Consider the following 15,593-nt stretch of genomic DNA (forward strand, 5'->3'; position numbering starts at 1 on the left):
CTATTGAACAACTAAATAGATTTCATGTTTATCATAAGGTTTTACAATATGGTTAACAACAGCAAGCATATCATTTTGTAAAATAATATACTTGTTTTTTTTTTGTACTATGTTAATACAGATATTTAAATTATGTGAAATAATATTTTCAAAAAGTATGTCATTTAATTTATAATACAAAGAAGAAGTTATATTTTCTTATGTGTTATATGCTGAAATGGTAATAAAAGTGTAGACAAAAATACTTTTTGTTTTTTTAAAATTCTATTCGATAACTCCTGAAGAGGATATCTTCCCCCTTTTATTGAATATTTTAACTCCTGTAAATAATTCTCATATTTAAAACATCCAAAATCATCAAAGCACCATGCTTTCTTGTATACAGAGGTAAGTGTATCAAGCTGTACGTTGTATGATACAAAATGTTCTCCATATAAAGAACTATATGAAATAACAAATTATCTTAATAGATCTTCAGCTAAATTAACATGAGTTTCACAAAGAATAGGACAAACTAAAATTTTAATTGCACAAGATAGCAATATAAAATGTGAATAAAATTGTTTGTTTAGTTTAACTTTCAAAACAATAGGGCCAAAGTAGAGCAGAAAAGATCTTAATTCGGTTGCTTTCCAGTATTACAATATCATCTATTTTTCTAGGTAAACGACTGAATTCAGACGGTACATAAACTCTAAGATTTATTAAATCAGTTGAAATTTGTTTTCGGGAAGTCTCAGTTAATCGTACATTTTTTTTGCCTTTAACTCAAAATTCAACCAACCTTTTAATAACACCAATACATACATTATGCATATAATCTAAGCAGACCACATCAATTATATTTATAGGTAATAACTCTAATGGACTATCTCCTTTATGATATTCTTCATTAACTTTATTCCTAAATGACTTATTAGTTCTGAGAGGGGAGTCAATTTCCAACAACACTACACGCCTTTCTTTATAGGAGCCTTCCTGTGTACAAGTAGTACAACCAAAATATGCGTTATGCCCTTTTACATTTAGGAGAAAAGATTTAGCGGGTGCATCATTAGTTATATGCCCTATTTCAAATCTGATTATATTACCATTTATTTCAAAACCATTAGGTATATAATAATGAGTTAAGGTCCATAATAAATGCATGCAAATACTGTTGAATGCATGGAGGTTTTTTTGTTCCATGATAAATTCCAATAGGAAACACCATATTACTCAATACTTGACAATTAATTATCGAAACAAGAATCGGCCATACCTGATTTGTAAAACGTTTAGCAAGATGTAGACCATCTATAATTGGTGTAAAGAAAACCACTTAAAAATTAATGTAAATAAATGTGCGCAAATTTCATTTACCAGGAAAAATAAACCGATTTTACATAATTATTCATTAGACAACTATAAAATCAAAATAGTCTCTTCTATCAAAGACTTAGGTATCATACTATCATCTGATCTTACATTTTCTGAACATATATCATATATTCATAATAAAGCGATGCGAATGTTAGGGTTTATTAGGAGACAATGTTGGAACTTCAATAATATTCAATGTCTCAGAACTTTGTATTGTTCGCTAGTTCGATCAAATATTGAGTATGGGTCCATATTATGGAACCCATCGCAATCTGGTCATATAAATAGTTTAAATAAAATACAATCCTACTTTTTAAGATATTTGTCAAATAAATTTGCTATTCATTGTACAATTGATGAACTTGCGTCAAATTTAGGTTTAAACACCATGTCTTCCAGAAGAAAATTTTTTGATATCTCTTTTATTTACAAAATATTAAATAATCAAATTAAATGTCCTGAAATTTTTGGGGAAATAGATTGGTTGGTCCCTACTTTTTACTCAAGATCTAAATTAACTTTCAATGAGCCATTCCACTCACAACTATATTGTTTTAATGGACCTATATGCCGTATGCTTCGAAACTGTAATGAATTTAATTTCGATTTTAATTTTGATGAAGAATCTAAACTTCAGCTTTTATGTCTAAGTTTCAAATAGAAAATCACCAAACTGTATTATGTACAACTCTAATATAAATAAGTAATTGTAGATAATTAAAATTATATATAATTGTTAGTTTTTAAAATACACAAACATAGAAATGAGTAATTAAAATTAAATACTACTATTAGATATTATTATTTATTATTTATTATTATCATCATTATCATTATAACTTATATTTATAATTTTTGTAAAATATGCTGAAACTCAATTGCTCTATATGGGCGTTAATAAACTATTATTATTATTATTATTATATATTAATACCCAATTTTAAGGTTATTGTAAAATCAATAGCATTAAAAAATTTATTTAGAACTGGAAGTATCATTTTTTTAAACCCAAAATGAATATAAGTACCTTCACAACCCATGGAAACGATTTCATGACTTTTAGAAGTCTGCACTAATGTTCGTACATCTTGAGGTACATTTAACCCTTCCGATTTCATTATATTCAAAATACAATTAACACTGTTATGCGATGCCTTATACTTTAATACCCATAATTGTAACTTATTTTTTAGTTCTAATTTATTAGATAATCCTTCATTAGATGAATTATTTTTTGTAGTTAAATTTAACAGTTGAGAATAATTATCATTACTTGAAAAATTTAAATTATGATATTTGACTTAATTGCGCAATTTCAAATATTTCTGTTGAGTGGACATCTATTATTTTTATAGTATAAAAACTGGAAGTATTTTAAAAGTAGTTGGAATACTTTTGAAGTATTCTAAATAATGAATTCAGAATACTATTTTTTGTAAGTATTTGAGTATTTATTCTAATTACTTTTAAAAAGTATTTTACCCAAGTCTGTTTATAATAGACCAATCCTTTAAAAACAATTTAATTAATGATTTTAATAGTAATTATAATATATTATAAGAAAATATAGTCTAAAAATTATTTTTCATATTTAATTTAAAAAAAAAAAAATGTTACTTCAAAATACTAAACATGTATTATAACAAGCAGTAATTAAAGAGAAATATTTAAAAAAATTATGAATATAATAGTAAATTTACAAAAACTTTTTCGACCATAAAATACAAAGTAGCCATTGTGCAGTTTTGTTACTTAATCTGTTCCGATGCTTATGTATAACTAATGATGCCTTAGAACAGTGCTTTTCAACCGGGGTGACATATCACACAAGGGTGACATAGACACAGTGTAGAGGTGACACGAATTCTCCACGGAAAAGGTAGAAAATAAAAAAATAATTAAATTTAGTAAAATCATATTATAACCACAAATGTGAAAAGTTCATATTTCTGCTACGTTGCTGTGATGACTCATAAGAGACTAGTACAGCGCCAATTGACATGAAGGACAAAAGGATGAGAATCGAATCACTGCCTTAGAAAATAGTCTCTCCGCAGAAACTGAAGTAACTGAAATCGATAAAAAATCTTTTGCCACTTTAGCTAATACAGGGAACTGCAGTTATGTATTACAATACATGTATTGCTATTTGTTACAAAACCACTTTATAGTCCAATTATTTACTATCTTGTTTTCAATAATTCAATAATTTATTATTTTGTCAATTCCTGAAACGTGTTGTACGTCAAATGAAATATTACGTTTTTTATTATATTCCTAAGAAACTATATCATTTAACCTACAGTAAATTACGTATTTTCTGGCACTTTAAAAAAAAAAAAAATTACAATAAATATTGCAAGACTGTAAAACTCTTGCAGTGTGGGTCTTGTTTTGGTCATGGTCTTGCAGTCTCAGTCTTGGTCTTGGTCTTGCTGCAAGGCCAAGATAATTTTGCCCATCACTACTGTAAAGAAAGGGAAGGCAGTCTTGAGTTTGTATTAAAGTACTAATCAAATGTAGATACTTGAAATTTTTCACTTTTTTTTTGTTCCTCTTGTTACGGACATACATGAATGTAGGTCCTTACGACTAACATGACATAGGGAGACCCCATAAATCATAAATAGTAGAAATCAAGAAAATTATATAGAAAGGAATCATTAAAATAATTACAGGACCATATAATTTATAGAAATCGTGAAATTATATAGAAAGGAATCATTAATATAGGCCCCGAGGGTAATACAGACACATACGCAAATATGAGTTATAAGACTACAGTTTAAGATTAATATTAAGAATGCATTTAATAATAATAAAATAAGAAATATGAGCAAATAGTAATATTAACGAGGTCATTAAAATAATAAATCTTATATATTTATAATAATCAAGAACAACTTTTACATAGTACGGCATGATTGATTCCACAAAACCTGAGTATATAAGGGGGTTGCGAATAAACCAATAATCAGTTGTGTTTTAGCCCAAGCTTAGCATGCACCTTCACGTTAGATAGATCAGTGATTTATTGTACTTAGAAATAATTTAAATTAATAAATGTTTTTTGAACTTTTTTGAATAATAAACCTATCCTATCACATATACTCTTCAACGGTTGAACTGGCAGCATGCAACACTCTCAACGACGATGAAATACACCTCATTGTTTAACACATTTAAAAATAAAATATATCTTGATGGTATTTTTATTACGGATCATTGTAACAAGATATATTAGAAATTTTTTAGTATTAGCACAATAGTTATTAATTGTTATACATTTTTACAGATTATAATTTTTATCTTGATAATCATATACCTACTTCACATTTTTTTAAATACAACTGTCAAGAGGGTAATATTTACATTTTATTAAGACAAAAAATACAAATTAAAAGTATACAAAATTAATTTCATTAAAATGAAAATAAAAATAAAAATAAAATAAATTATAATAAGTTGATCAACTAAACTAAAAAATAATGTTTCATTTAATGAAAGACAAACATCAATTTTGGTCACTAACAGAAAACAAGATAAAAGATCAGTTCAGTATACATACTAATAAGCTTTTATTATTAGAAATCTTTACACAGAACACACAGAACACAAAAAAATGTTTTAGTAAGAAACTGTAGTACTTAGATACTGTAGATACTTAGTAAGTTAATTTTTAATTATTTATTTATTTTATTTAACAATGGTATATTGCCTAAAACAAAACAGATTTTTGAGTATATTAATTTTAAAACGAACTTTATAAGCCTATAAATTGAGTAAAATTATTTTGTTATATAATAATTGATCTTATATAAGAATCCATAAAATAAAAAATTTAATTTGAGGCGTATAGAACCAGAACGGCCTAACCCACAAAAAATCAAATTTTGTTTTATACTATAAACATTTCACATTTATATATTTGAAATTCATAATAGCCTATCCCACAAAAAAATGTATTTACTAGATAGCAGCACTTATTTGTATTTGGATTTGTGATTATGATATATAATTTTAGAACCAAAGTGGCCCAACCCTTTATATGCCAATGCTTATAAGAAAAAAATAAAATAAAAAATAGTCAAAACTTGAAATGCCCGTCCTGCACAGTTAAACTATTGTGGGTTAAGCTGTTCTGGTTTTATGCACCTCATTTATGCTCAATTAAATTAAATTCAAAGGCATATGTCATTTATATATCATAATTTATTATAAATAATAGTAGGTCAAAACTTTTTTTCTTTTTTAGAATAATTAGTTTTTAAATAAATGTTTTCACGTTTTAATACTTTTTTAGGATTCGGAATAATTTAATTGAGCCAATGATAATATTTACATATTTTTATTATATAAATTGACGGCCACTTTTCATGACAATGGTAATGTAATTCATGGGTGGCATGACTATTTTTACTCAATAGTCTGAAGACGGTTGAATACTTTTCTCGAGAACGGTGGAACCTTCATCAATAGTTAATACCAAGATAAATATTATGGTCTCATCTAAAAATTCTTCGAAATTTTTATTTTTACATTTTTTTAAATTCCATGAACTTCTTATCGAATGCGATATTTTACAAAAATATTTTTCTAGTCTTGAAAATCAAAATTAACTTAATTGGCATAAAACAGCGTAGATGATACTTGACACAAACTTACAATTTACATCTTACAATGGATATAGATGGATTTATAACAAAAAATGTACACGTAAAAAATGTATTAGTTAATATTCCTTTCTACTGATAAACTAAAGACTAGAATCACAATATCATTAAAAAATCATGTATTACAAATCGCTTTTTTTTTAGTTTGCGTTTACAGCATGTGTCAGCGCTGGTGGTTGATTATAATTATTATTATTTTTCGTTTGTGTGTTTTGGGAACGTTGAAGTAAATATCGACCGAACGATAATCACTAGCCCGCCCTTTCCAACACCGCAGCTTGCACGGTTAATTTCCTCTCCACCACCGCGGCATGCCAGAGCGAGACCCTTTTCCACCGCCACTTTCCCTCACAACAAATCGCTACCGCAACTACACCATTACGAACGTAACATGTCACCGTCGCTGTGTTGCCATCTCTCCGTCGCCATTATGCTGTTGCTTTTACGTATGTCTCCGCTTACGTGTCACTACTTCACCGTGTTGCCAACTCTCCGCCTTCACTGAACTCCGACCATAAAGCACCGTCCTCGCTGCCTAACCACCACTTTAACCGCATTACCAACTCAGCGCCACACATTTTATCATTTTTTTTTTTTTTTATGTACACCAGCGATACTGAGGGAATCGGTTGGCCCATGACTTCCTCGGCATCACCATCGTTTATTCAATAAGATAAATTGTTTCGCGTACCAAGTCCTAATATATTTATACCGAGAAATATGATCAAACTGAGCGGAAGCCATATTAATTAAAGGGTGGAGAATATTATATACTATAGTAAATGATTATTATATATAATAATGATTGTACAGGCACAATATTTGTGTACTTTAAAAATGCGAGAAAATAGAACTAAAAAAACTAAAAACAAATCCATTTTTCGAAAAACATTAACTTCAAACGGGGTTTCTTGATTTTAGGGAAAAATATTGTTTATAATTGTTTCTTTTAAAAGCTATTTAGTTATGCAATAATGGTTCTATAAGTTTTTATCGTAACTTTAAAATTTAAGAGAGTACATTAAAAAAAAAGGAAATTTTACCACTTATTATATAACTTTAATGTCTTACTTGTCCCATTCGATCCGACTCGTAGAGATTACCAACTCACTTGTTGGCTCCGACCTAGTTGTGTTCGAATATGATTAGGTAGTTAAATTAGAGTAGAGTAGATCCGAGTTTGTCATTTATTATGAGCTGTAGTTCTAAATAATATTACACCGAATAACCGAACGATATATTTTTTTTTATCCTAATAAAAATGCGTTAATGTCGGTTAATTGACAAGAAATTATTTTTTATTTTAGTTATTTTAGTTGTAGTACCTAATTGTACAATTTATTTTAGTTATTTTAGTTGTAGTACCTAATTGTACAATTTCTGTTTTCAGATAGATATCGTAGTTATGTAATTTTACAAGAAGGTTATCCTGAAATATTAAAGAAAAAAAGAAAATATTTGTAACGTTGTTTGAATTTTTTTTCTTTTAAAGTTATTGCAAAAGATAGATTAATGATATATTATTGTTTCATAGTCGTTACTCCTGATTTTATTATTTTCAGGAATTATATAAATCGATTGCTAATAAACGATTGATGTCTCGGTATTCCACAAATGCATAACCTTAGACTTACTTCATAAAATATAAAACGATGGTTTTAAAAATGCCCCGTGCTCGTTATAATACCATACAAGAAAATGTTCATTAAATTTGATTATAAATGACTAAATTAATCACAATAAACTTCACCTGAAACTAATTATACGTGTTATTTCATCGTAAAATTACTATTTATAGATCATTCTGCAGAATGGCTAATATAGAACTCAACAATTACTTACCATGGAAATAATAATATACATTTAGGCTACGATCATTAAATTAATGTTCATTCTTCTGGAGTCACAAAATTAATTTTAAAAATTTAAAATATTACGATTCTTTGAAGTCATCATTTATCAAACAAGTGCCAATAATGGACAACTCTACTGACCAATCACGTTGTATGCCTAAAAGCGAAGCGTATCCAATAATTTTCAGGGAAAATATTTACAAAAACTCGAATGATAACAAAAACACTGACTGTAGTAGTGATCAATTAATCGTATGGGAATCGGAAAAAAATAATGACGGATATGACATGGTATTTGAAACCATCAACTTTAATAAAGTTAGAAAAAATGAAGATTCGGAAGCAAATATGTTAAACGTTGAACAGTGCAGTTGTAAAAAAATATTGGATACCATTAAAGAACTTTTGAAACCAACTTCAGATGAACTCAACGGCACCAATCCATCAAAAAAACTTGAAGATATTTTCTGTGACTTACAAGTTGATCCTAAGAGCGATTATTATGGAAAAAATTTTAAATATTATGACTTGAATGAAGAGTATCTAAATACATTTGTTCGAGAATTTAAAAATAACAACAACCCAAAAAATGAAGCAGATGCGTCTTCCGAAGAAAAAGAATTAACGATAGATGAACCCATGGAACTCGAAGAACTTCAAGAAAAACCTAAAAAAGATGATACAAAGAGTGACAATAAAAATAAAATTCAAGACATAAAAAGTAGTTATATACACGGCGATACAGTAAAAGATAGCATTGAAAATGAAACTGATGTCGTTACTAATGAAGTTCAAGTAAAATACAAACAAAAAAGTACTAAGCGTCGTGTAGGTAAGATTCGAAAAAAAGGAAAATTGTCTTTCAAGCGTGCAATGTATGGTAGCAAGTACGTTACTAAAAATAACGAAGTACAAGAAAGTGAGTACGACGTTAAGTATTTGTACACATTTGGTGATAATTATCGAGGTGGTTTAAAACGTGGTCATGAAAAATGTTTGGATACTTGTAAAGGAGTCCCACCGAATAAAGGTTGGATAACGGATTCAGATTTAGCTAAAGTAAATTATTTTTTTTATACAACTCTGAAAATTTTATTTGCAAAAGTAGAATTTAATAAGCAATCGTTTTTATAAAATATTATTATTATTCTTATTTTTATTATAGTATTTTTATTTTATTTATTAATATTATAATGTATTTTATATTGAAATCGTAATAACTATTTTAACTTCATACTTAAAATCTAAAACACGTAATTTTAATACATTTCCTCCCCCACATATTACAATATTTACCAGGGCTTTGCACCCGAATTTACCCGAACCCGTAATACCCCTAAAAATTCTTAAAAAATGAAACACCTAAAACCCATGTAATCCTAATGATTTTTTTTTTTAAACTCCCGAATTAACCAATACCCGAATAAAATATTGGTTTTAACCCGAAACCCGAATAATTTTTTATTCTACAATCTTTATGTGATATATCATTTTGTATGTATTTTTGTGGTTATTTAAATTTTGTCATTGGTTATTTAATAGTAAAATTACCATTCACAGAAATAACTTCACAAATAATGTACAAAATTGTTAATTAATCTAAATTTATCTAAATAAAGACAATAGCAATACATCATATTAACAGTTGTGCATGAATGGTATGGTATGTTAAGTGTTCAAGTGTAAACAACTTGGATACTGTTTTTAAAATTATCCCAAGCGGATACGTCGTATTATTATAATTTAATTGGTATCTATAAATACCAATTATAATTGGTCTTCTACGAATCACTGAGTCGTTATTTATTGCAATATTGTAAGTCTGAAATAGAACTGATGTCTCCCGTATGATTACCTAAATTGTTATTTGCATTATTCGTATTTGTTCAGTGTATGACGTGTAGTACACATCTATGTCATGAAATTTCAATTTTTGTTGGTGTAATAATTTCATCGTAACATTCATAAGTACAAATTATTATTATTTTTGTATTACGCTATGTCCTAGCTAGTACGTATTTAGTGTGTGCACGCATTACAAACCATAAGCGGAAATTTGGTGAAATTTGTGGGAGGGCTGAGCATTATTTGCTTATTATACCTATAGATACCACTGTGCGCAGTTATTTAATAGCAGCAATTTACGAAGTTTGACAATTTGACATTTTTAATCAACAATTTAAACAAAAAACCAATTAGGTGCCTTATCTTTAACATTTTTGGAGTAGGTATTCTAAACAGAAATTATTAATTAATTAAATTGAACAACCTATATGGGTGTTATTATATATTATTAGTATTATATTAATTGTGATCGTTCCAAGTCATGACAAGAAGTTTGTAAAACCTTACAAATTTGATTTAATTTTTATCACAGATTTTTTTTTTTTTTAATTCAGTTATTAAAAATGCATTTTACAATAATAATAATTATTTTATATTTAGTCACTTAACAATTTTTAGGGCTATGGGGCTAAGACCTGTACTTTATATTTTTGGGGGGCTTAGTCCCCTCAATTCCCCCCCCCCCCGATTTCCACCTATGCTACAAACACAAACGCAGAATACAAAATTGTTTTTTGTCGCATGTGATATGTCCGCATTAACTAGGAGTAGGACATAGTATTAGTATTTTTAATCTTAATAGATATTATATTTTATAAACTTCATACACATATAAAATAATCCCCTCTTCCCCGAAAATAAATCGTAGTTACACCATTGCTTGAAATTAACATAATAACAGTTTGGTCTAAAAAACTGTTGCACAGTTGTATAAGAAATTAATATTTTATTACATAGGCAAGTAACAAAAAATATAAATATTTCATTAGTGGAAGGGGCTCAGCCTCCCCACCACCCTCCACCAATGAAAAATAATATTTTTCCTTGACTACCAGTATTAACCAATATTAACCCGAATAATAACGGTTATTAACACCCAAACGTTTGTTTAAATGTTATATTGCGGTGTTTGAACACCCGAAACCCGAAATCCGAAAAAATGATTCGGGTGCAAAGCCTTGATATTTACTTACATCATATGAAAATTAAATGTGGTACAATCACAGAACCCAAAGGGAGCAAATAAATAAGATATCTACCTGTCGATTCTCCATAGTTTTTTTTCTCTTTATATTTAAGCATTCTCTGTATTGATTATTTTCAGTTATTGCAGTTTTTGCTAAACTTAATCAACAGATAATAGTTATTTTTACACTGTAATTCATTTTCCTAACATGTATTAAGTGCCGAACAATATGTTGCGTGTTAAGTGTACGTACTCGTATTATGCGCGCACATAATTAATGCACTGCCGATTAAAATGCATATTTAATATAATATATAATTTTTACATCAATATTGTCACTACAGAACAGGGAAAAAATCAGTTTGAGGAAAAAGTTGCACGATGAAAAAGAACTAATTTATCAGATGGAACTCGCTTTGAAGAATAAAACTTTGGAAATGAAAGACGATCAATCGAACGCGACGGTCGATTCGAATAAATCCATGAACTCGAAGGGTGACATTGAAGCTCGTGATCGCACGAGGATCGCAAAACCATTGCTGGATTTGAACAAATCCAACGGCTTGTACACGATCACTATGAACTCGATGGAGCAAAATAATAAATCGGTCGAGCCGGTCGTATTCAGATTGAATACAACAATAAATAATACGGAGTACGTTAGCTCCAGTTCCAGTTTACACATGGAGTTTCTCCCGCCAGCGGCGATGTACGCTGCGCATCCTCGTGCTAAGCGACATCACGTTTCTACTTCGTACGATAGAGTGCACTTTCAACCAGCCGAAGAATTGAAAAAAAAATAAAACCTGTAGGAGTACCAAGCAAGACACGCAATACAATTGTATAACCGTAACGATAACTAAATCTAGACGTACGTCTCACCAGCCCAACCCATATCGAAATTGATTATTCTCTGGTATGTAACCTTTAGTATGTCATTTGTATGTATTTGAATGACCATTCCCGCCATTTGTATACCAATTAAATTCGAGTTATATCAAAAATAGAAGGAGCGGACTGGCAAAATGCCACACCAGCCTGCCCACCCCTAAAATTCAAAAATTCACTACGCCATTTGTATGGATTTGTATGAATCATTTCAACCCTTAATTTTCAAAACTATCCTTGGGCGGACTAAACCACTAAACGTTTACAAAGAAAAATTGTTAGGATACGTTTAAATAAAAACACATTAATTGGTTCGAATAAAGAAAATTTTAAGTTATTAGATGTGTTACCTTTTGAGTCTGTATACAAGAAAATAATTATTGTGTATATAATTAAAAACTTTGAATCCTATATGGATATGAAAAAGGCGGGAATGGTCATACAAATACATACAAATGACATACTAAAGGTTACATACCAGAGAATAATCAATTTTGATGTGGGGTGGGCTGGTGAGACATACGTTAAATCTAGTACACAATACTCTTTTTTTATTTTATTTTTTTTTATTTCACTTTTTTTTTTTTTATATTGAAGTCACTTGTTATCCAGTCGGCTGTTTTAGCAATCTATACAGAAGCAATAGTTAAAACGAATCGCATAAAAGCTAAATTTGCAAGAAGTTGTTTCGTCACGTTTGCTGTGTGTGTGTGTGTGTGTGTGTGTGTGTGTGTGTGTGTGTGTGTGTATGTGTATGTGTGTGGGCATGTTTAGCCGCGGCATTGTTTTCACCCAACACAATGCCCGTACACATACAGTGAATGCGACGAGACAACTTCTTGCAGATTTTGCACGGGGGAACGATTTAATTATTCACCATGCAGTTCAGATTCGGCATCCGGTGATTTTTCATCATTTTTTACGCATGAAATTGTCTGTGGATGGCCAAAACTTCAGCAAAGGCCATGAGGCGAAATGATTTGTTAACACGTGGTTACAATCGCAGACGACAACTTTCTATGATGAAGGAATACAAAAAATAGTACCCCGGAATGATGAGTGTTTAAATAGTGATGATAATTACTTTGAAAAATAGCGTTCTACATGTGTTTTACATTAAAAGAAATGTATTTCAAAAATTTACAATTTTACACGTTTTTATTGCCCAACGGTATTTACTTTCTTTTTTTTTTAAGCACCTCGTACTTAAATTAATGTTGTTTAAAATTTTAAAAAGAATATCGAACAAATTACTAAACTACTTAGTAGTTGAATAAACCATACAAATTATTCGATTTACCTTTTAATTTAGTTATGGTTAATGAAATTGTATTGTTGAATATGTTAAGTTCATTTAACTATATATATAGTAAAAATTAGGTACAAACTACATTGTATAGTAGAGATACCAAAATAAACCAATAAAAATTACTAAAATAGATTTTTTATTAATTTCAATAATACCATTTATTTCTAGTTACTTTGAAATTTGATAACGTTTATTATACTGTTTAGTTGCAGTGTTGTTAACCATATATTCGATTTGTAATCACCATCGCGTTGCGTGCGATTAACTGCGGTTAAACCCAATTTTATTTTGATTTCGTATACAACAATTTTGATTTTAATAATTAAAATAATGTATGTATTAGGCAATTATGGCTGATGAATTTGTTGTTAACATTTTAAAAGAACTTTCATTAAGTGAAAACATAATTCAACTATTCAAAGGTAAGATAATTATTATAAATATACTTAAACATTTTAATAATAAATAATGTAAATATAATCTACCTACATAATATTATTAAGTGAAATAATTTTCAACATAATTTATTAACAGATGAAGAAAATTATCGTTCTGCATTTGTATGTTTAACTGAGTATATGTTGGTTAATTTGATACCAAAAATAGACCAAAGAGCTAAAATCCTGAATAAAATAAATGAATTAAAAAAGTTGGAAGAAATTAATGAAAATCAATCAATGATAAGTACTTATATTTTATATCTTATTTCGCTCATTTCTGCTCTCATAAAGTGTAGAAATAGAAAATGTGAATATTCTGCAATGTATATTATATCATATGCCTGTATTCTAAGATATGTAATTTAAATAGCTGTAGAATAATTTTTTCCCTACCTATGGTCAGATCAAAACCAACTATGCTGACAATATAAATTATAATTAGTGTTATTAAATAAACTAATATATGCTAAATACTGTCAAGTATCTTGCACATTTAATCATCAGATGCAACTAAAGATGTTATTATACCATATTAAACCTTGCAGTAACTACTTTAAATTTCTAAAATTGAGCATGGGTTAAAAAATTAATGACTACTCCGAGTAATATATGTTATGATGATACTAAAGCAAATTTAACTAATTTGAGTAATGTAATAATTTTGTCAGAGCCTGTAAGTATTAAGAATTATTTATGATTTTGGAAATAAATAAATAAATTATTACTCTGTTATGTGTTAATGTTCCTAATGAATATAATATTTTTTATAAAATAATTTAGGAAAAGAAAAGCAATGTAAAAGAAATCCTGTTAAATCACTCTGAGGGAAATATTATTTTAAATTTTTATGAAGCTCATCAATCTTTAAACAGTCTTATGAGAAATAAAATGACTCATATTATCATCACTTCCATGTTACAAAAATTTGAGAACCAGACTTTACAAACACACTGTTTAAAGGCTTTATTCTTAGAGATCATTCAATTATTTCCAACAGAAACCTCTGAGACTTATTTTATTCCATATAAAAGAGAAGGAAACAAAAATACATCTAATAGAGGAAAACTTTGTGATAAATATTGCAATCTAAAAAAAATAATTAGAAAAATTTCAAATAAAAATAAATCTTCTAAAACAATAACTGATAGTTCAAGTTCAAACCACTCCATTAACTATGAAAGTACCTACTTAATTTATTTTTTGATTATTATTGTTCTTATTCTAGTTTTTAAAATTCTCTTCTTTTACAAACACTAGGAATTGAAGATGACATGCTTTGGTTGAAGAATAATGTAGCTCTTTGGGAAATACTTTTAGAGAAATGGGATAAGACTTTTCAACTTCGATACAATAACTGCGTTAAATATACCAATGGAAAAAACATGCATTTTAAAGATTATCCAGGGTTAAAAGCTTCAACAGCATTTGTATTGGTTGATTTAAACATTAATTAATATAATTAAAACTTTAAAATACTTACTAAAATGTTATTCTTGATTTAATTTTAGATTGAGAATGATTATAATAAATTATTCCCTGAGAAAGAATTTACTTTCTTTGTAAAATTTGAATATTTTAAGGAACAACTTATTAAATATATAGAAAAATTTACAGTTAAATTTAAAGAAAAATGTTCAGTTTTAATTAATGAGTTACAAACTCCTAGTTCTTCGGGAGAGTTAAAATATAATATGAAATAATAATTTAATATTAAAATATTCAGTTTTTTAATATTCTCTAATTGATTTTATAACTTTTGTGTTACTCCTCTTCTTTCAATTATAAGAATATTATTTTTTAATTTTTAGGGTATGAAGATATTGCTGCTATAAAATTGTTAATGGAACTGTTTTCTCCAATTAATATAAAACGTAAAATTGGATCAAACTCTAAAACTCAATAGCAATTAATATAATTAATACAATTAATATCTAAGTGGTACAATAAATCGGTTATACCTAGAAAACATGTACAAATATTAATAGAGGACATCAATTTTTCTCAAACTCATTTAAATATTTTTAAAGACGAAGTCAT

The 15,593-nt window shown here is 28.1% G+C and overlaps 1 protein-coding gene across 1 annotated transcript; it reads left to right on the top strand.

The window, feature by feature from the left end:
• Positions 1 to 13,465: 13,465 nt before the first annotated feature.
• On the top strand, positions 13,466 to 15,139 carry LOC112682954 (the record flags this gene model as incomplete). The annotated part of the gene is made up of 5 exons (XM_025553749.1): positions 13,466 to 13,538; positions 13,651 to 13,730; positions 14,337 to 14,736; positions 14,814 to 14,989; positions 15,071 to 15,139. Coding segments are annotated over exons 1-5 (798 nt in total), but the record flags the coding sequence as incomplete, so codon positions are not given.
• Between the last annotated feature and the right edge of the window lie 454 nt (positions 15,140 to 15,593).

This window comes from Sipha flava, unplaced genomic scaffold (genome assembly GCF_003268045.1).
Source record: "Sipha flava isolate LNK unplaced genomic scaffold, YSA_version1 216_pilon_pilon, whole genome shotgun sequence".
NCBI lineage: Eukaryota > Metazoa > Arthropoda > Insecta > Hemiptera > Aphididae > Sipha > Sipha flava.